The following is a 22,060-nucleotide window of genomic DNA, read 5'->3' as shown; positions in this document are numbered from 1 at the left end:
ATTTCCATACAGCTCAACCTGTTCTCAACATCCGATTTCTTGGTGTCCTAGACTACCCTTCCTGACTTGTAGCCAGCCTACCCTCCTCTTGAGGGATGGGAGGGAGGGGCAGATACTTGAGACAGGTACAGCTGTGAGATTCTCATGGCTTGGACATAGTGAGCTCTTTGACGATGGGCCTGGGCCTCTCCTCCCAAGACTCCCATTCCTTCTCTAGCATGGGCTCCTCCCCTCCAGAGCAGTTGGATAGAGGCCCCCAATGGGGACAGAGTTGGGCAGGTAAGTGGGTAGCCAGATTCCGTGACAGGCTGAGCTCTGTTTCTCAGGGCAGAATTCCACAGACCAGATGATAATCAGACCTCTATGTTCACAGACTGGTTCTGCAGTGAGAGATGGAGAACCCTAAAGGACATAGGGGTGGGAGAATGCAAGGAACGGGAGGGGGTGCTGAGCTGGGGGGAGGGCTACCAGCAGCTCAGTTGCCCACAGTGGTGTGCCCATGGCATTGTGCCATGTACAAGCATCTCATCCTGCTCCTTCTCAGCCCTCTAGTCCTTCATCTTTTTCCTCACTCTGTATTTTAGTAAAACAAAAACAAAGCAAATCTCTAGCTTGTGCTAGGTACAAGACTGAATGCTACCACATTCTGGATGGTGACACCTTATATTTCCTATTTTATCTTGTAATCCGGAATATCTACCATGAGAAAGCACAAGAACAGCTGGTGAGATGGCTCAGAGGGCAAGGGTATGTGCTGTGCAAGCGCGGAAACCTGAGTTTGAAACTTGGGGCCCATATAAATGTGGAAGGACAGCATTGACTCCATGTCCTCCTCCTGCTGCTCACCACAGAACGCTTATGTGCCTTAGGAGAACTAGTATTGAAAACAATAAAGACTTTTAGGTTAACAAAGTTTATTAGTGTGTCTTTTCTTTCTTTCTGTTGCTATTTGTATTCTGGTTTGAGCAGTCTTGCTATAAAGCCCAGGTTGGCCTAGAACACCTGTCTCTGCCCCCAGAGTGCAGGAATTACAGACGCACACTGTTCTTCCTTTATGTACACCACCTCCTCATTTTTTTTTTGAGACAGGGTCGCTCTGTGTAACCCTGGCTGTCCTGAAACTCACTCTGTAGACCAGGCTGGCCTCAAACTCATAGAGGTCCACCTGCCTCTGCCTCCTGAGTTCCAGGATTAAAGGTGTGAGCTGCCACCACCTAGCTACTTAACACTTCTCTGTCTTTTGTTTTGTTTTGTTTTGTTTGTTTTTCAAGACAGGATTTCTCTGTGTAATAGCCCTGGCTGTCCTGGACTTGCTTTGTAGACCAGGCTGGCCTTGAACTTACAGCGATCCACTTGCCTCTGCCTTCCAAGTGCTAGAATTAAAGGTGTGTGCCACCACACCCAGCTACACTTCTCTTATCAGGAGTGAGCATTACAGTTGATCTAACATTTCATGAATGTCTATATGAATCACACACATGCACACACACACACACACACACACACACACACACACACGCACACACACTTCAGAAGCCATGTCGCACCCAGGTATGGCTATATACACGCCACAGACACATCACTGGTGTGTTATATGCACAGGTTACAGACATGTACATCTAACTTCAGAGCCACCATCCGCCTTTTCAGAGAGGGATGCTTTGAATGACTCCTGGGCAAAGCAGAGAGGAGCGCTAACTTGTGTTCCTCAGTACTGGTTTCTTGAGCAAGTACCCTTGGACGACCTCTTCCCTTTCAAGGGTCCCATCTCTTCTAGTATGCGTGCATGAACCACCTCAAGCTCTGAGCTGGAAAAGGTCACTTTGGCTTTTGCTGTAGTCAAAAACTACTGAGCAGGCGTTCAAAGCTGCCCAGGTTATGTTGATGGCACCTCCCAGACCAGAGTGTGGAACAAGACAAAGCTGAGCCCAGTGTAAAAGTGTCACTGGGGGAAGTGAGTTCAAGGGACACTAAGGTATGTCTGTGTGGACAAGAGGACCCACAGGCTCATGTGTGGGGCAGGAGAAGCAGGCCCTTTTCTGTCTTATCAACTGGTGTAAGCATCAAATACAATGGGTTGTGCTACATTTTGATTCAATGAAACAAAGGCCTGCAAGTAGCATCGAGGGCTGGTCTTGGAAACAGCCAACCATGCTGGGTTTAACCTTAGCAGGCAGAGGCAGAGGCAGAAACAGGCGGATCTCTGTGAGTTTGAGGCCAGCCTGGTCTATAGAGCTAGTTCCAGGATAGCCAGGACTACACAAAGAAACTTTGTCTTGAAAACACAGAAACAAAACAAAAGAAAACAAAAATAATCCCCTACATACAAAAGTAAAAGAGAAAAGAAAAGAAAAAAAGACCACCAACCACAGAAGTGGACATCTGCTTGGCAATCAAAAGGCCGAGTCCACGTTGAGGTAAATTATCTTAAAAGCCTATTTTGGACTTAAGCTGGGTGCACTAATTTTAGATTCCCGTGTGTGCTTAGTGAGAAAATGGTGCATTTGGGGCCATTCTTCACGTGAGAGGTGCTGATGGGTCCTGACTGGACCCCATGCTGGGCCTGTCATGACCCTGGAAGGCAATTTCACTGGCATGTCTTGATTCCTGTAAGACTACCATTAAAAATCTAAACTTTATCATGCTTTCCTGCCCTGCTCTTTTTGATATAATAGCCCAAGCCAATTAATAACAACGCCCATCTCTGAAGGTCGTACAGAAGCAGCAAGATAAAAGGGCTGTCACAGCCCAGGCAATCGCCTGAGTGCCAGGCCGGCGGCCCGCACGGCACTCACTTTTAATTTCTACATAGTGCCATTTGGACCAGAAAAAAAAAAGAGTTGTTTTAAAATTAATTACCTTGTCAGTAGCTATTATGATTAAAAAGTAGGTCCACATCAATATCATGTGCCTTATTCAGAAAGAGAATTACAAGAAGAGCCATAAAAATCAATTTTTTAGGCCTGGAAATGGTGTCTCTTGTTTGACAGGTGATTCCAGGATGTGACAGCTCCACTGGGGGGAGGGTGCTTTTCTCTAATCTGGCCAGGGGCCTTGTTCCCCATCTGAGGACATCATCTCCCATAATGCAATGGGCTCCAGGCTTCTAGAGAAAAGTCACAGTGAAAGCCACCCTTTCGGCTGCAATGGCTTCCATGCCATAGGAACCTTGAGGTGCTGTGGATCCGCTGAGTGTCCCTATGGTCACTGACACCGCAGCGAGCACCACTGAGACATTCTACAGGGCATGAGAGATGAAACCCCACATGTGGCTGGTTTTCTTCTTCATCCCAAGGTGCTGCAGAGGACTGGAAGGTGGATTTAGCCATGACTCATCGGCCCCATCCCCTGATGTGGTAAATCAGTTTTCCTCCCTTTTCACTCTTCAGACAATGGTTGGGACATTAAATCATTTGGCATTATACTTTTTCTTAATTATGAAGTCTATTTAACTTAGAGGTCAATTAAGGTTGGTTTTGTCCTCAACTATGGGAGAGACCATGTTTGTTGATCAAACAATCTTTAAGTAGCTAAAATACTGGTGATATAAATTAGCTAAATTACCCAAAATATTTGAGGGCAGTTTAATTTCCTAGAAGTTTCTCATTATAAGTCATCCAGTGACCAGCTTGACACAGATGTACTTCAGCAACTGAACAAAGTAAATTCACCCAACAAAATAAATGTCACAACCAGCCTGAAACTACCCTCACCCAGGCCCTGGAGAGGGGCTGCTAGAGACAAGATCTATCTCCACGAGGCCTGGAGCCTTCAGCTCAGAGGATCTGACTGAGATATGAGAGAGCAATGTTTCAGAGGCAAAACCTAGCAGCAGCAGGTCCTCAGAACACCCAACATGGCTTGGGGTAGCTTGCAGGACCTCAGGTCTAGTCCTAGCAACCGCAACATTCCTCACTGACTAGTCCCCAGGCGCAGTCACCTCACAACATGGACACCTTGCCATCTTGCCACCCCATCCCATTCCTCCAGCAGCTGCCACCAAGCCCAGGGCACTCGGAGACTCCTGCCCCACGGCACCATACAGAACTGCTTCATACAGCAGGGCACTGACAATCCGGGCTGTGTGGTTCTGGTGAATGGGCTACTTTCCCCACCCTGGTCTATGGGAACTGCTGATCTCCTCCTGAATGGCAGCCCCTGCCTTAGCTGGCTTATGGTCCAAAATTGGTACATGAGCTCCTGTTAGGGACTGACCCAGGGTCACTGCACTGGAGAAGGGGCCTCTAAGGAGGTTAACAAGGTTAGATGGGACCTGACATGACAGGAAGAAGCCCCAGACCTGTTGGCTCTCTACTATGCAAGGACGCAGGGTCCACAAGCCATCTTTAGAGCCTGGCCTATGCCCTTAGCTTGAACTTCAGCCTCCAGAATCACATGAAATGGATCTCAGTTGAGTCCCTTGTCTGAAGCTTTTTGCTGCCCAGGGCAGTGTCCATCCCTAGGGCACTTACTATGGACAAAAGGATAACAGGACAGGCAGAGAAGGCATGGAACATACCTAGACTCTGTAAGCTACTGATCAAGGCTCCTTGTAGCTTGGACTCCACCTGCTTTCCCAGTGCTCCAGTAAAGACTGAAATTACTGATGGAATTTTGAGAGACTGGGTTCTTTCCTTCCACAGAAATTAGTTTCCTCTCCCAATGACAATGTGCTGAGCGCTCACGGTGTGCTAGGGGCATTCTGGGCCATAGCCACATTGGCCTTCCCCTACCTTACAATAGCCAGGTTCCCTGATGATGCATGTCTCACTCTGAGATAGTATCTTAGCTGCTGTGCCCACCCTGTACGCCTAGCATGAGGATTACATACCTCTTTGCACCTTGTAGCTAGAAGGCTGGTCCCACTTGCATTTGTTTTCTAAGCATAAGATCACACACACAAACGACACCTCCATCAGCTACAAAAAAGCCACCAGGCTACATGGAAGAACCTTAGCCTCCTGTAACTGCTTCATTTCTTAGGCATCTGGAGGAAAAACTACAGCTGAGATCTCCAGAAATTGACTCCCCTCAAGCCTCAGATGCCCATGATGTCTTCAGATGCTTCACCAGTTGCAGGAAAATAAAAATCGTGGTGCCTCCCCAAGACTGGCTAGAAGTGGACAGGTGGGGAAGGTGCATTTTGGTAAAATACAGAGACCCTCTAAAAGAGTCTCAAGAATATGATGAGGCTCCACCAATGAGCAACTGTTGAGAAGCCACAGCTGCAGACACAGCAACATGCTGCAGATGGAGATGGAGTGGCAGGAGGCTGTTCACAGCACTCTCCAAGCATTGCTGCTGACATTTACATGAGCAGAACACAAACCCAAACTGCACCCGTGTGATGCTCTACACCTGAGGCATGGAAAACAAAGACATACACACTCTACGAGACAAAGCACAGAAGCATGCAGAGAACCCCAGACACTGAACCCAGGTGGCACTGTGCAGCCACAGAGGCTCTGGATACAGACACAGGGTACCAATGGCATCCTACTTTGTTTTATTTCTTCAGAAAAGAGAAGAAAGGGCAAAATGCACATGGCGACCACAGAGCAGAAGTGGTTGATTTTCCTCATCACAGCTCTCTCTCTACATTGCTTTTGGATACCTGAATCTATTTTTGTAAAATGAAGGACATACTATGTAAATTTCATCAATCATCTGAGACACTGGCCTCACAGACTCATCTCACTCAACTGCAACTGGACTTGACATGCCCCAGCCTCCATGCTCTCAGCGGAATCTAGGGCAATGCTGGCACAAGCCTTGGGGTTTCAGTCTGCTGAGTCACACAGCAAGTCTGTGGGCTCCAGGCCCTTCAGCTCGCTGTGGGAATTCTGTGCTGCGCAGGGTGAGCTCTGGATAGTGGGAGCCCTGAGGACTCCAAAACATAGGCTGTAAGCACAGCCCACACAGACACCCACACTCCTTCTCCAGGGCAGTGGGCAGCAAATGAGGTGCAAGAAATGTTTAGCTCTGTGCTGGACACACCAGAGCACTCGGGAATGACCTAGATCCTTAGCAGGGAGCTCGCCTTTGCCTAGAGACGCACTGCTTTTCTTCTGCTCACTGAGCAGCAAGGCGAGTTCTGGGAACGGCCGAAAGAGAAACATTTAGATTGGAGGGGTCTTTGAGCAGCCTGACAGCTGACGGATGACCATCCATAAAGCGACAAAGAGGGGCTGTGTGGCAGCCGGCGTCACACAGCCTCTCCCTGGGAAACTAATTGCTCCGGATTGTCCCAAGGAACATTATTTTTCTGGCAATCATTTCCTTTCAATGCCCAAAATGAGCATGAAGCAACTCTTTTCACTGGACATAAAAGTTAAATGTCCCAATGTTGATCAAATTAACTTCAGCACTGTGACAATGGACTGTGTTTGTGAGAAAATAATGGGGGGACAGAGGGGTGCTTTATGCCAGGGTTTCACAGTTGTAATGTAAAAATGTCTCTGTTGAACTAGCCAGGCCACATTTCAAAGGGGACACTGAAGGCTCCTGTCACTTGGCAGAAAAAAAAAATCTCATTTCATGGGCTGAGCACTCGGGAAGGTTTCAGGGCATGCTCACAGTTGCTGCCTCAGGGTCCTGGTTTAGTCACCCCAGATGCCCTCAAAGGGCTAACCTTGTGTCAAGAAGAGTACCACACTGAGTGTCGCAGCAGTGAGTAGTGCAGGCACCTCCTCAAACCACAGAAGATGGAGGCCTCCCAGCATCCCCAAGCCCTAGCACAGATGCCTCCAACTTCCTGTGCCTTTGGACCTGCCTGAACTTCTTACAGCCTGGCACTCTTGACCACTCCGGGTTTCCTTCTAAAATCTGCATAACAGGGTATGGCAGTACATACCTTTAATCCAAAGACTCAAATGTTCAAGGCCAGCCTGGTCTACAAAGCAAATTGAGGCAGCCAGGGCTACACTGTAAGACGCTGTCTCAGAACAAAAGATACATACATGTATAAACACACACACACACACACACACACACACACACACACACACACACACGACTTTAGGCTAAAAAGCAGGTTCAGTAGTTAAGAATACATGCTGCTCTTACAGAGAACCTGAGTTTAATTCCCAGAATCCACATGATGGCTCACAGTTCCAGGAGATCCAATGTTCTCTTTTGGGCACCAGGCACACATGTATGTATACACATTCCACACATTCATGTATACACACATACATGCAGGCAAAGCATTCATACACATAAAAATAATAAAGTAAATAAACCTATTTAAAAAAAATTAAAAACTAGATATTTAAGGCCCCAAACTCACAAATCGCATAAAAGTAGAAACATTACTATTTGGCACAATTAGTCTTGGCTAGCCAGGCATGATGGCTTGTAAGAGCACTACCAATCCTCAGTCAGGAGAACTGCTGTGCATTCTGGCCAGCGAGGCTACAGAGTTAAGTTCCTGTCTAAAAAAGAAAGAGAGAGAGAGAAAGGAAGGACAAAAACAAAACAAAACCTGTGAAGAAAAAGAAAGATTGCAAAGCAAGGCAATCCTAGTTGCTTATGCTGAAGTGTGGGGTCAGCCCCTCACTGGTTCCCAGGTGTGTCAGGGACACGGTGTCTTTGCATGCAATGATCTAGTGCAGGAAGGCAGGCTACTCACAGCTGAGGCACCTGGAGAGTTGAGTCAGAGTTGACTCTTGGACTCATTCCTTTATTTTAAAGTAATCTTAGATTTGGAGGGAAGTTGTGACATACTGGTGCCTCTTGGCTTTAATAGCATCTTTCTTTCCCTTTTGTGGCGAGGGATGCAAAACCGTCTATCCCTGGGTCTAGTGCCCCTACTTCTCAGCTCAGATGAAGAGAGGGACCTACAGGCTGGACAGGGAGATTAAACCAAGAAGCCAGCCTCTCTATCCCAGCCTCCTCTCGTCTCCTGCAGCTCAGTGGGCCCTGCAGACAATGCTCACATGGTTCCCAGTGCTGCTGTGAATGCAGCGCTGTTGGTGGCGGTGTCCATTCAAAGGCCAGTACAGCATTGTCCTCCCCAATCAGCACAGTAGAATGCAGTCTGCTGGTGGCTGCCAAAAGGTTAGCCTCCCCATGAAAGGGCGGGCCATTATTCACCACTCCTGCAGAGTGCCCCTTTGTGCCCAGTAGCCCAGCCCTACACTGCGGAGGTCCGGATCTGCGGCTGGCTGAGCTCGCCACAGAAGCCATTCATTGGAATGCAAAGATGCAGAAAAGTGGCCCCCAGACCCCAAGGCTGCTTTTCTGGAGGCTGGAAGCATGGTGGTGTAGGGCAATGACACATTCTAATGCCTTGCCACACTGACAAGCTGACCATGGTCACCAGGACTGATGGACATTTGGTCTCTCTTTCAGCTCCCAGCTCCCTGGGAGGTCCCAGAAAAGGGGCCATGGAGCAAACAGCAGGAAGAACCACACAGACAAGGCCCCTGGCTGCTGATTCACTAGCCCAGGAAGGCAGTCCCATAGAGGAATACATCAGTCACCTTTCCACTCCAGGAGCTAGTGGACAACACTGTCATGGTGCCTCCATACAAACATGGCTAGGCAAGGCCCATAGCAGAGGGTACTTGAAAGCAGGGCTGATAAATTGCCAGGAAGAATGAGTTGAAGACACCAAAGGATGAGGGCATCTAGGTTCACAGACCCTGTGGGTTAGACAGGTGTAGAAGGGAATTAACACTTCGTTGGGGCAAAGCACCTGAATGCATATCCAATTGCCTGAGCCGTATCCCACAGAGGATGCGGAGTTCAGGCTTCAGGCTTGGTACAGCACCTACTCAGGCGTCAGCCTCAGATGAAAGTGTGGCGGCTACATACAGATTTGAAAGACAAGGGGCAGCAATAGCAGAAGCATCACACCCATTTCCCACATCTGTGGATCTTCTGCAGGGACCCAGATGATACGAATAGCAGTAGGGTCCCCTCTTACACTGGAGGCTGGGAGAAGTCAGCAAAGGAAAGGAACCAGTAGCGAGACCCTAGGCTAAGCTCTCATGTGTGGTGGCATGGTCTCCAGAGGTCCCCAGCCTGGTGCTTATCTAGTTGTGGCACAAAGGTGGGCCTCTATCTTCTGACTCCTCGTATAGAGCACTGCTTCAGGTGAACCTGAAGGAGGAACTCCTGGCCTAAGCTTACTAACTGTATGTGTGGGAACAGCTGGTGGAGTACTCAGTGGCTCCAGCCCTACCATAGAGTGACAACATGATTCAGAGGACACAGCTTTACCTCTTACTTTTGGGGCACACTGATTGATGGCATAGACAAACATGTACAAAATTTCCCCATACAAGCCCCACAAACATGCTCACACTCACCCCAATACTGCATGTGTGTGTGTGTGTGCGCACACCCACACCCACACACACAGAAAGACAACAATCACAATTCTCATAAGGCCTGTGTAAGGACCTCCCCAGCAACCATTGTTTTCTTCCTGACTGGGTCAGGGCTTGGCACATCCCAACCAGTGTCTCCTCTCAGTGACACAGCAACATTATAAATGTCCCAGGGACAGGTGGTGATTTGAGGATTTCAGAATCCTCTGCTCAGCCCCAAACCTAGACTCACAGATGGCCATTTCTTCAGGAGAATAGACAGGAAGTGCTTTCGGAAGGTGTGGGGGATGGGAGAGCATAAGGAGAGGCCAGGTACAGGCTGGAGGGAGGCTGAGATCTGAGTGGAGGTCAGGATGGCCTGAGGAAAGGAGACCAAAGGCAAGCCAGATGAGACTCCATATATTGTCTCTCCTCTGAGCTCAATATGTTACTCTTGCTCTGGGGTGAGGCCAGAGTCAGCCTCTAGGAAACCGCATGAGGCTCATGAGGAACCAAGACCATTTGCCTAGGTCTATGAGAAAGGCTATAACCAACCAGACTTGATTCTTTCCTTTCAACTGGCAAGAGGATCAACTTGAGGACCACAAGGAAAGAGCAAAGGCTAGATCCAGCCGTGTCTCTCAGATTGGGTTTCAGTGAATGTCTACCTGTAAGACAGATGGATACTGGTACCCAGGTCTAGATTCTTCCTATCAGTCAGGGCTACCATCTCTGGATGACAGCACATTAGTCCTGACTTGTCCAAGATCACACAGGACATCACACACAGAGAGCCTGTAGCCTGGGCAGGTGGGAGGTCCAGCAGAAGATGGGCAGTCCCTAGGCCTGACAGGCACTAAGGTCATCATTCCTTCTCCAGGGATCAGCCTACACCCAGGGAGCATACCCAGGCCAGCTGGACAGGAAACAGACAACACCATGCTGGGCTGGGCAACAGAGCTTCCTTGAGTAGACCCAAGCCCAACATCCCTACACCCTCTGGACAGGGACAGAGCTGTGGGAAAGATGCTGCTCATGGCTAGCAGAGCACCAGAGTATCCATTTAGTTCACAACTAAACATAGCATCCAAGCTCATTTGCTCAGGGGCTGCTCAGGCAGTGGCTGGAGTTGGGGATTCTACATCCTTTATGGGTTGACATTCCCAAGGGCCACTGTCAAACAGGAAAACATAAGCCATGAAGAAGCCTCTCAGAGCAGCCACAGTCATGCTCAGAAGTGGCTAGGGCACAACACCTACCTGTCGAGCACATAGCCCAGGGCCTTGTGCCTGACACCCGAGTACACCGACGGGCTTGTCTCCCAGGCCACTAAGTTGGATGCATCATGAAAAAGATGGATGTTCACCAAGTCGAAGGCACTGTAATGAACAAAGAAAGGGACCTGATGACCAAGAGCTAGAAGCCCAGGCTACTCTGAACAGAGCTATGCCTCTCCATATCCCACCCTCTTCCTCAGTTCAGCACCAAAGTCCTGAGCACCTATCCTTAGTCACTCCAGAGTGAACCACAGCATTGCCTCCCCAAAGCCAGAAGGCATAGACCTTCAGTTATATCACCAATAAATCATCACAAAGAGGCACTCTGGTCAAGTGAACAAGAGCTGCCTTTCTCTTTGTTTTTTTGTTTGTTTGTTTGTTTTTGTTTTTTGGGTTTTTTTTTTTTTTTGTGGTTTTTTTGAGACAAGGTTTTTCTGTGTAGCCTTGGCTGCCCTGGACTCACTTTGTAGACAAGGCTTGCCTCGAATTCACAGAGATCTGTCTGCCTCTGCCTCCCTGAGTACTAGGATTATAGATATGTGCCACACACCCAGCTAAAAGCTGTATTTCTTTAAAGAAAAAAGGATAGTATTACAGAACTTCTTGTAAGCTATTGGGCCAGCTTCAAGAGAAGGACACTTCTCTCTGAGTCTCTGTTCTCAAGAGCCCACCCTACAGGGAATGAACCACTTTTGGGGACCCTGGAAGAGAGAGGTATGGAAACAAGCAGAAAATCTGTCCTTCCACTACCTTTGAGTATGCAGCCTGAGGGGCCTCATGCATATGGACTGAATGAGGTCAGAGCCTTTCCCAATGCTCTGTGAAGTCTCTGGGTATCTCCAGTTAGCATGTGCCAACTGCCTTACCAAGTGATGGCTTTATACCATCCCAAAGACACACGCTGTCATGCCACATCTTCTACAGGTCACTGGAACTGCTCCTCGCCATTTCTTTTCAGCAGCAGTGTGAAGGAGAGCCCAATAATGCAGTCACTAGCTCCATGCCCTAAGTGACCCTCCCATACTATATAGGGAGAAGTTGGTTCCTGAGACCAAGGTCAAAGGGCAGCATGGGTGGCTAGCTATCTCCTGGATTAGGTCATGAGAGACCATGGCTTTACTTAGGAACTGTCTGTTCTCTCCCATTCTGGACACTGCACTGAGCAGCTCTATGGGCCTGGGCCTGTACCTTAGACAAACAACAGAGACTAGGGCTTAGTCAACTCTATCTTAGGAGCTGGAAACTGAGCCACATGCTCCTGCGGGTCTCAGGTGGACAAGGTGGGCATTGCTATGGAGAATGTTCACCGGAAGGAAGAATAGGCTGGTGAGTGGAGCTAGGACTTACTTTGCCTGTGCCCAGTAACCCCAACTTGCCAGGGTATCTTTGCAGAGTTTAACTTTGCAGCCTGGGACCTAATGAGAATTGTGCAGTGGGCTCTGGCACACATAGGTCACACTTGAAGATGGAAAGGAGGTCTTCCTGCTTTCATTGGTGCTAAGTGCCTGAACCTCCAACTTACAGAGAACAGGAAACAACACTGTGCCATGTGACATCAGCCATCAACCAAAAGAGGAGTGATGGAGTACCTTGAGTAGCCAGGTCCCTGTTCAAAGTGAGTAGTCTTTGACATTGTGTTTGCAACACTCAAAATTATGAAGTGGAGACAGTCAATCAGATACCGTGTAACATACCAGTCAGCAATGCACCACCGCGTCCTGATGAAGCCTTTTCTTGACCATTTGCACTGAAAAGTAAAGGTTACAGTGTTAGAACAGAGAAACGGGAAGCCACAGGGTTCATCTGTGCTCATGGCACAGCTAAGAGGCATTCCTTCCTTTGCTTGGTTTTTTTTTTTTTTTTTTTTTGTGGGACAACGCTTTGCTACACAATCCAAGCTGGCCTCAAACTCATGATCCTCCTAACTCTAGACGCCATTCCCAGCAGTGACATAGCATGCAGTGTTTATCTACATGTAGGAAAGCTACTAGGGAGAGCAGGTGTGCTCTGAATGTCCCCTAAATGCTGATGTTGACATTGGACCTCCAATGTGATGGGGCTGGGAGGTAGGGGGTCTCTGAAAGGTGATCCTGTCACCAGAGCTGGGCTTCCTTGCAAAGGGACTTGATGAAAGGAGTCTGGGCCTTTTCATCCCTTGTCTGCTTTCTGTCACATGGCAGCATGTATTTGAGCTTGTGGAAAGTATGGAGCCACGCCCTACCTTGGAAGAGGAAGCAGCTCATGCCCATTGCTCTGCTATCTCCTGGATCCTGTACTGACTGGGGACCCAAAACCATGAGAAAGGACTTCCTGTGATTGACACAGGAAGCCCTCAGGCTAGAACTGCTAACCTGAAGGGGATGGTCACTTCTACCTTGTATTCTCTCCTTCTCTTCCTCCTTCCCTCCAAACAATCAACCAATCACTATTCAGAGTTTGGGAAGTCCCTATTTGGCCCTAAAAAGCAGAGAAAAGTAATGGGAACGGTAGGAAAAGAGTGTGTGGGTGGGGAGCTAGACCTTGCTCTTGACCACAGCTTCAAATATACTGCACGGACAGCTGAGCCTCCCGAGCTCCAGGTCCCAATGTTGCTGCAGCACTGCTAACCAAGACTGCTCACGCACACAAGTAGGCTAGGCACATGAAGCAGTTTGCTGACATTAGACCTGTCTGTGGACGACGGTCTTTCTAACACTCAGTGTATATAAGTGAAAGACATGAACTTTAAATTCTGAATTACTTTTAATTTACACACCTCTACACAGGAAAGCCACCTCATGGCCTTGCAGTGATGGGAGCAGGGGTCCTGTGGGCAAAGAGGAGTGCCTCATGTACCCCCAGCTCTCAAGGGGAGGCAGGAGCAAGAGTCTCCTTTCCCTAAAGAGAGCAGCCCTCAGGGTGTGGATCCTCTACAGTGCCTGGTATTCTGTCTCTGGACAGCAGAGAACAAATGAGTCTTGAGAGGCTCGGCTGCTGTGTGGTTGGCAGAGGACTGGGAAGAGGGCATCTCTCTGTAGTGCCTGGGGGCAGGGAGGAAGGCAGTGGCAGAAGTGACCACAAGGGAATTTGGCTAATTTATAACAAAACATTCTCTGCCTTAAGAAGGATATAAAGGGTGCTGGAGAGATGGCTCAGTAGCTAAGAGCACTTGTTCTTGCAGAAGACCCACGTTTGGTTCCCACCACACATGTGGTGGCTCACAACCATTTCTAACTCGAGTTCTAGAGAATCCAGCTTTCTCTTCTGACCTCCCTGGGCACTAGGCACATTTAGGCCGCACATATATACATGCAGGCAAAACATTCATATTCATACAATAAAATAAATATAAAAGAAAACAAAAAGAGGATCCAGAGAAGTAGGGTAGGGCAGTCTTGTGATCAGCATCTTACTCCTTTATGTAACAGAAACAGCTCTGTGTTCTCCCTTTAACTCCATGACACTCTTACCTATGCTTCCTCTCCACATGCCCTAATAAATACACTCACTGCCTTGGACCTGAGCTCTCCGCGGCAGCTCATTTCTCCCTGGTGCTCAGATCCCTGTGTTATCCTAGTAACAGCCCTTCGATTTGCAGAGTGCCCCAGGTGCCTCTCCACTCATTCACCCCCTGCAGCAGCCCCACCACCTGCTCTCCCTCAGCACACCAGGATCTACCAATGGAACTGTGGTGGCCATTCTTAGTTGTCAATTGACTACATCTGGAATTATCTAAAACTCACATAGCTGGATACACCTGGGCAGTCTTGTGATCAGCATCTTACTCCTTTACATAACAGAAATAGCTCAGTGTTCTAATCTGTATCTTCTGAGGTGAGAAAACCCACCTTTAATCCAGGCCACTCCTTCTGCTGGCAGCTTATATAAAGGACATGGAAGAACAAAGCTTGCTCTCTTTGTCAGCTTGCTCACTCTCACTAGTAAGTCCATTTCTTAATGGCAGTAAAGCTTACTTCTCTGGGGTTTTGGTGTATGTTGAAGACCTGCTGAGACATCCATACTTGTGGACTGAACAGCTATAGATTCTTGGACCAATGGCTGTTGGTAGACAGCCACTGTTGGACTAGATAGACCACAGCCTGTAAGCCATTCTAATAAAGCCCCTTTGTACATAGATACATACATAGATAGATAGATAGATAGATAGATAGATAGATATAGATAGAGATATAGATAGATAGATAGAGATAGATAGAGATATAGATAGATAGATAGATAGATAGATAGATAGAGATAGATAGATAGAGATATAGATAGATAGATAGATAGAGATAGATAGATAGAGATAGATAGAGATAGAGATAGAGATGATATCGATAGATAGATCGATGATCGGATAGAGATAGAGATCTAGATAGATAGAGATCGAGCTAGATAGCTGCGATAGAGAATCGATCGCATAGCGATAGAGATAGATAGCTAGAGAGCAGCTAGATCGCTCGCTAGCTCGCTCGCTCGCTCGATACTCGCTCTCGCGTCGCGCTCGATCGCGATCGCTCGCAGCTCAGCGCAGCTGCCGCTCGATCCTCGCTCGCTCGCTCTTCCTTCTGTTCCTCTCCGCTCTGCCTCACCCGTTTTCTATCCGCTCTCCTGTGGCTCTCCATGTCCTTGTGGTCCCACGGTCCCTGGCCCCTCTCCCACCTCCCCGCCCCCTCCCCTGTGATCTCGTGTCTTCCCCACTCCAGCACCTTGACCCGTTCGTTCGGCCCGGCTGGGTCCCTCTTCAGCCAAGCATGACTCTATAAGACCAGGCCCACCGTCTTAAGGCTCATTATACACAGGCCTATGCACAGCATGTGGAGTTGTCTACAGCACTGAGCAGTGTGCTCCGTAGGCAGGAGCAGCCATCCTGCAGTCACCTGCCCCCTACCTAAAAGCTCTTCCAATGAAGCAGCAAGCCAGGCCCATTGCGGTCACTGTGCCTAGAACTACACAGTGGGCAACAACTCCGTTGCCATTGCAAACAGAAGGCATTTGTGAATTTAGGACCAGGGATTATTTTCTCCTCAGGTTTCAAATTTGTGTAAACATTGTGCATCTTGAATATACATACACATATTGTTTTAAAAATTAAATTTCCATAGCAGAGCACTGACTTCAATGTAAATTACTAACTGGATACACAACAAAACGTGCATTTTTCTATAACAGATATTGGTAATAACTGCAATTAGGATTCTACCTAGATGTGAGACTTTGAGTTGTAGGTGAATTTCAAGAGATATAATAGTTAATATTTGTATAACCCAACGGCTTGGCAAAATATTTACAAAAAACATACTGCCTCTGAAGCACACTTTTATCACTACAACTATGACCACTCAGACATCATTTCCAACATTGTGACAGACTGGCAAGAGGTAACCATAACCTGGGGCACTCTGGCACTCTCACAGTGTGTGGCCTCAGGCTTTTCCATGTCCCTGGTCTGGGTTAGGACGTACCTCTGTCCTTCCAAGGGCCAGCGAGCATCACTGAGTTACTCCAAAAGAAAGTCCTCCTTCAGCACCCTACACTCCTAAAAGGAAATCTGGACTAAATGTTGTCCCTTCAACCAGGAGGAAAAGAGCCCCAACTTCCTCAGACTGCCAGCAACCCAAAGAAGGAAACAGAACCTGGGTGCGCTTTCTTTCTCCTGGACCAAGGTTCCATCTTTCTGACAACTCATTTCTTGTTTACAGTCAAGCATGAACACTTGCATAGCTTCTATACGGGGCTAGCCAGCAGGGCCATACCCCAATACCCATCAGCAGACCATTGGGTACCTTTCTGACAAGGACATCCCTAGTGGGGCCTCTCTGATTACCCTTCATGTACAGTACACATAAATACATGCAAAGGAAGTGAGACATGTACATGTAAACACACTCACATATACCTACTTATGCCTGTGGGCAGGGAAGGCCCCCACACACAGGCATGGAAGCAGGAGCCCAGGCCATAGTAAATGTCTTGGAAGCCCTAGAAGCACTCAGCTACAAAAGCTGTCACCTGGCCACTGCAGATGGGGGCAGTGTACAGAGGGTAGGTGGGGCTCGGCTCTGATGGGTCCCATGTTCTGGCACTTTCCTCTCACTGACCACTTTCTGAAACCTTCACTTATGAACTCCTCTGAGCCGATGGGAAAGGCAAGATTTTCATATCCCTGGGGGGGTGGTGGTGCCCAGGCTGTCACATGGCTTCTCCTCTCTTAGCTGGGGCCATGGCCATAGAAAGGGAACCCGCACAGGCCCCCGAGGACAGTATAGCGCTCACCTCATGCGGCCTCTGCTCAGTCCCCTGTTAATAGGGTTCCTTGAGCCAGCAGATGGATTGCGAATCCAGGCAGCTTCATCTACTGAGAGAGCATAAATCGCAGCAGAGAAAAGAGGGGCTGCGGGAGGTTATCACCAAGCAGCCCCACTGAGGAAGGCCTGCTTGGAGCATTAGTGGAATTAATTCATCTTTCATGGGCACATGCAGCAGGGCCTGTGATCTATGGTAACAACCAATTTCTCACCACGGCCAAGAGGAAAAAAATGACTCCGTCCGATCGACTACACAAATCTGCTTTTTAAAAATGGCCTCGTGTTATCTGGAGTGTTGCTCCCAGAGGCGTCATTTGAAATTCATACTGAGCCAGAAGCACCCATAAATCAGCAGAGAAAGTTTTGTTAGTTTTAGAAGCAGAGGGCCGTCATTATTTGGAATTGCATTATGCCTCCATCACAGTAATTACATTTAGATTATCCTTAAGTGATGGCAATAAAAGAAAGAGAGATCAGTCTTCAACTAATTCTCTCCCCTAAATGTGCTGGGTGCAATGACGGCCTGGCAGAAGGCATGAAGGGGCAAGCCTGGGCGGGGAGATTGAGGCACTGGACAGAGCTGTTGCTGATGACTTCTGAACTGGAGCCCCAGGTCCTACCCTGTTGGGACACAACATGAGCTGTGACGTTCTATACTTTAAGAAGCACCACAGAACTGACAGAGATTGGAGTTTGTGGCTTTAAAGTGCGATTTTGTTGTTATTAACTACTGTGGTGTCGTGGCATAGCCCACAACATAAGTTTGAGCACATGAAAGCCCAAGACAGCACTCATGCTCCCTGCAGGCCCGGGAGCCAGCCACCTCAGGGGCCTGTGGACCAGCTGATGGAAGTCAAGTTCTGGAATTCAAAGAGTGATGGGAGGATAAGGTAAAAGGGAGACCACCCATAGCTGGCGGGGATGAAGGCTGCACACTGGGTTCTTACACGGAACACCACATGTCTGTGGTTATGTGTAGATACGTGGCAGAGGCACAGTGCAACTGTACCCACAGGAACTAAAACACTGAGCACAGTGCAGGGCTCATCAGAGTACCAGGCACATTTGAGGCTTTTAGAGAGCGGGCAGACACTGTCCTCAGGAGTGTCCTACTGCAGAGTACAGGGTGAGGGCATCTGTACAGTCACGTCTGAGACACAGGCTGGACATACAGCAACAACTTGACTCTAATTGGATGGGGCCCACGTGTCTGTCTACTTACCACACTTCTCAGTGTGTAAGAGAGTTTAAAGAAATATTTAATGGGGGTAAGGGAATTGGTACATGCACCACAGCTTATGCCTATGCCCAAAACTACCTTTCAGTGCACTCCACCTGCCCTGCAAGGGAACATCTCAAAGCCAGAGCACAGGGCAGGCATTGTACGACTTCAGCCAGCCCTGGCTTCCAGGCCTACCCTAAACTGCCCAGCATCCGTCATTTCTACCTGGGCCTCTCATGTCCAGGCTATTTTGAGTGAGAAATGACATGGTCAGTGAGACTGCACAGAGACCTCTGAGGTAACCTGGGCAGGCAGAAAGGCAAAGTCAGCAATCACTAGACTCTAAAGCTGGCTTGCTGGTTCATGTCTTTTTCATGGAAACAACACCCATGGGGCCCTTCCACGGAAGTCAGTAACATTCAGACTCAGCTGTCATTCTTCTCCCCTTAGCACCTCAGACACTTCTAGCCAGGGCCTCCAATACCTACTGTGCTTCAAGCGATGGTTCAGGGCAATGTGGCAAAAGGAAGCCTGAAGGAAGCTGCTCACAGCTGAGCAGGGGCAGAAAGTGGCTTTTGGCGTTTTAATTTCTAAACTCTATCAAGCAGGTGCAACTGCCACCAGTTCTGTGTTAGCTGCCATGCCTTCACCGACTGCGGCAACCGGTGGGGCCTCCTCCTCAGGGTTAGCTCTCACTCCAGCAACCCCCAGGGAAGGCGCGGGTGTACCATGTGCATAGTCCTGCACAGCATGGCATGTATGTCAGCACACCAGGGCACATGGTGCCTCCCAGCTGCCGTATCAGCCCAAGAGAGAAGGAAGACACTTGAATTTAGTGACAACAAAACCTGAGCTCCTGGTTCTCTGTGCCCTTATCCAGGGCAGCTCAGATCACCCCAAACTCCAAGGAAAACAGCCCCACAGGGTTACAGCTGACTGTGATTGCTGACAGCGGAGGACAGTCCAAACCTACATCACCTCTGACTCACTCATTCTGATAATCAGTGTGGTGATGAGGAGGCAGCAGTCCTCACACACCTCAGGAAAGTAGTCCTGTGGGAACTTCTCCTTCTCCAGCATCGGCGTACTCTCCAAAGTGTCCGAATAGATCTCCTTGCCAGTGACTTTCTTATACTTCTTAGCTGGAAAAGACAGGAAGAACGACAGAGATTAACACCATTGCTCCACCCTAACAACTAGTCACAGGCTGGGGGGGGGGGGGGGAGCGGTGGTTGTGGCCAGGCCCTACCGCAGCAGGCCCTGGGTCAGAAGGATGCCTCCAAGCAGGCAAGGGGCCAAGCGCTGCTCCAGAGGTGCCAGCGGCTCATAAATTCTTGTTCCATGACCTGGAACCTCACACTTTACTTCATTATCCCCTAAGAGCTCCCAGCCTGCAGATTTACAGGGGCTAATTGGCACCCTCTCTGAAAGCCGTGAATATATTTAAGAGGGCTGTGGAATTTCCATTCACTCAGACCTTCACATGAATTTATTTAACAACATTGATTTCCTCTTCACACACGGACGACATCCCTCATATTCCAGGGAAGTTTTTACGTGAGATGTAGACAGAGACCTACCTGCCCTGCTGCCTGCTACCCTACCCCTCCTGTGCTGATAGCACTGCGGCAGGCCCTGGTCTGAGTTTTTCCACCGGCAGCTGAGAGAGGTCCTGCCTATGGAAAAGTGTCCCATGTCTCAGTGACACACAAGAAACATGAGAATGTATTTCTCACAGCCCTAACAGGCGGGACAAGAGAACTGCTGACCTCTGCATGGGGTGAGAAGGCTCGGGTAACATTTGGCCCCCAAGGCCAGTACATAGTCCAGACAGTCTTGTTCCCTGGCTACCAGACCCAGCATCTCAAGATTTCTAGGCTAAGAACAGAAGCTCTTGGGTTGTCAATCAGGTTCTTGGAGACTAGCCTTGGACCAGTGGCTGCCAGGAGTTTAGGGACATCTTACATTCTAGGAACATCAGGACTTTCATTGTCTCGGGTGCTTTCCTTACTACAGAAAAGAGTGGGACAGCAAGAGCTGGCTGAGAGATGTACGTACGTACGTATGTACATACATACATACATACATACATACATACATACATACATACATACATAGGGTAGAAGTTGAACCCAGGCAAAACCAAAGTTTTGATTCTAAGGAGACAGCAAGAGCCAGGGGGTCCCCCACTCAGTCTATGATTTGGTTTGGGTTGTGCTGATGGACCTGAAAGCCCATGAGAAGCTGTCCTGGAACTGGGTCAGCTGTGAGCTGAAGGCATCAAGGGCCTCTGATTATATTCCCCACATACTAGAGGACACGAGTACACTTGGCTTTGAAGCCAACACCCGCTACCTTCACTACAGAAGGGCAACTGTGTCTCTCACACTCAGAGGGAAAAAGGCCTTGGCAGAGGCAGAAGCCAGCACCCGGGGAGGGTAGGCAGCAGGGTCAGACAGGTCTCACTGAGGCCTATGTTAGGGCAGAAGTGCACTTGGCCCCAGGAACACTTGCTGCTGATGCCCAACAATCCCATAGGCACATAGCCAGTCATGCTAGGGTGGCCAAGTATCTGATGGAAGCTTCCACCAGAGGCTGATGACCTGAACAGATATCCATGGGGTACCCAGGGTGGTAACCTTCCCAACAGGTTGTCAGTTGGATGCATAATGCCCCTCCGCCAGACCCACAAAGCTAGAGTCCAATACTTACCTCTTGTCATCACGCCCATCCCCTCAGTGGGCCCTGTGGTCTTGAGATGGAAAAAATGAAACAACAACAAAAAAACCAGAGACCCACTCAGACAGGAAAGAGGCTAGGCAAGGGACAAGAATAGACATACAGTACTCTCAGACACTCGGTCACTTGTCTATTCCTATGGAAAGGCTGGTCTAATTGCTGTCTTCTAAACTTCTTTTTTTTTTTTTTGGTTTTTCGAGACAGGGTCTCTCTGTGTAGCCTTGGCCATCCTGGACTCACTTTGTAGACCAGGCTGGCCTCGAACTCACAGCGATCCGCCTGCCTCTGCCTCCCGAGTGCTGGGATTAAAGGCGTGCGCCACTATGCCCGGCTGTCTTCTAAACTTCTATCAGCTGACATTCAGAACAGTGTCAGTTAGAGAATGCCACATGCCAGTGTCTCTCAGCTGAAGACATACACCAAGGAGGAAGATCTCACAGGTACCGAAAGGGCTGTGCCTAGGGAAGGCAGGTCTATGTGTAAACATAGGTGGAGGAAAGGCAGCAGCTGTGAGAAGCCACTGGGCTTCGAAGGAATCCAGCAGCCATCTTGTTGTCTGAGGATGAGGAAGAAACTGGGGTGGGAGGACACATCTTAAAAAGGTCATTTTCAGCTGGGTATGGTGGCACAAGCCTGTAATCCCAGCACTCTCAGATGCAAGGGGAATTCTGTGAGTTCAAGGAGACAGGAGGAGGAACTTTGTGAGTTCAAGGCCAGCCTGGTCTACTAAGCTAGTCCAAGACCGCCAAGGTTACACAGAGAAACCCTGTTTGGAGGAGGTCATTTTTAGATCCAGTAGAGATTGCACACGTACCCACCCCACACTGATACTTAGCTTTTCATGCTGCAGTGCTCTGGGTTTTGGGAATGTCATGTACCTGGGGCTACAGAATCGCATGCACTTGTTTTTCTGTTCAAAAGGCCCTCTGTGTCCAGACACATCACTCCACCTAGCCATGCTGTGTGTCTCTAGAGTTCTGCTGCTTCCAGACAGTCACAGCTGGGATCCTGCATCTTTCACCTGATCACTTCTCTCAGTGCCTGACCGGCATCCGCCTATAATGACACACTGATCACTTTTCTAGTTTTCTTATTAACTCTGATGCATGCTGGAGGGTTTTGTAGCTGGTTTTCTTGTCCAGTGGAGGATGGTCATCTCTATTCCTAGTTTGTCGGGAGTATTTGCTGAATTCTGCCATATGGTCCGGTCACGAGGTTTCC

At 48.8% G+C, this 22,060-nt stretch overlaps 1 protein-coding gene across 1 annotated transcript in view; it reads right to left on the bottom strand.

Annotated features, from left to right (window-relative positions):
- Nucleotides 1-22,060, bottom strand: part of Inpp5a (inositol polyphosphate-5-phosphatase A) — a 190,945-nt gene that overhangs the window by 45,031 nt on the left and 123,854 nt on the right. The window contains exons 6-8 of the mRNA XM_051145549.1: nt 19,139-19,242; nt 12,286-12,338; nt 10,574-10,693 (exon numbers count right to left, since the gene is read on the bottom strand). Of these exons, the coding sequence (XP_051001506.1) occupies nt 10,574-10,693; nt 12,286-12,338; nt 19,139-19,242 (277 nt within the window). The remainder of the gene's footprint in view (nt 1-10,573; nt 10,694-12,285; nt 12,339-19,138; nt 19,243-22,060) is intronic.

The sequence above is a fragment of the Acomys russatus genome, chromosome 5 (assembly GCF_903995435.1).
Source record: "Acomys russatus chromosome 5, mAcoRus1.1, whole genome shotgun sequence".
Taxonomy (NCBI): Eukaryota; Metazoa; Chordata; class Mammalia; order Rodentia; family Muridae; genus Acomys; species Acomys russatus.
This window is presented reverse-complemented; position numbering and strand designations above follow the sequence as displayed.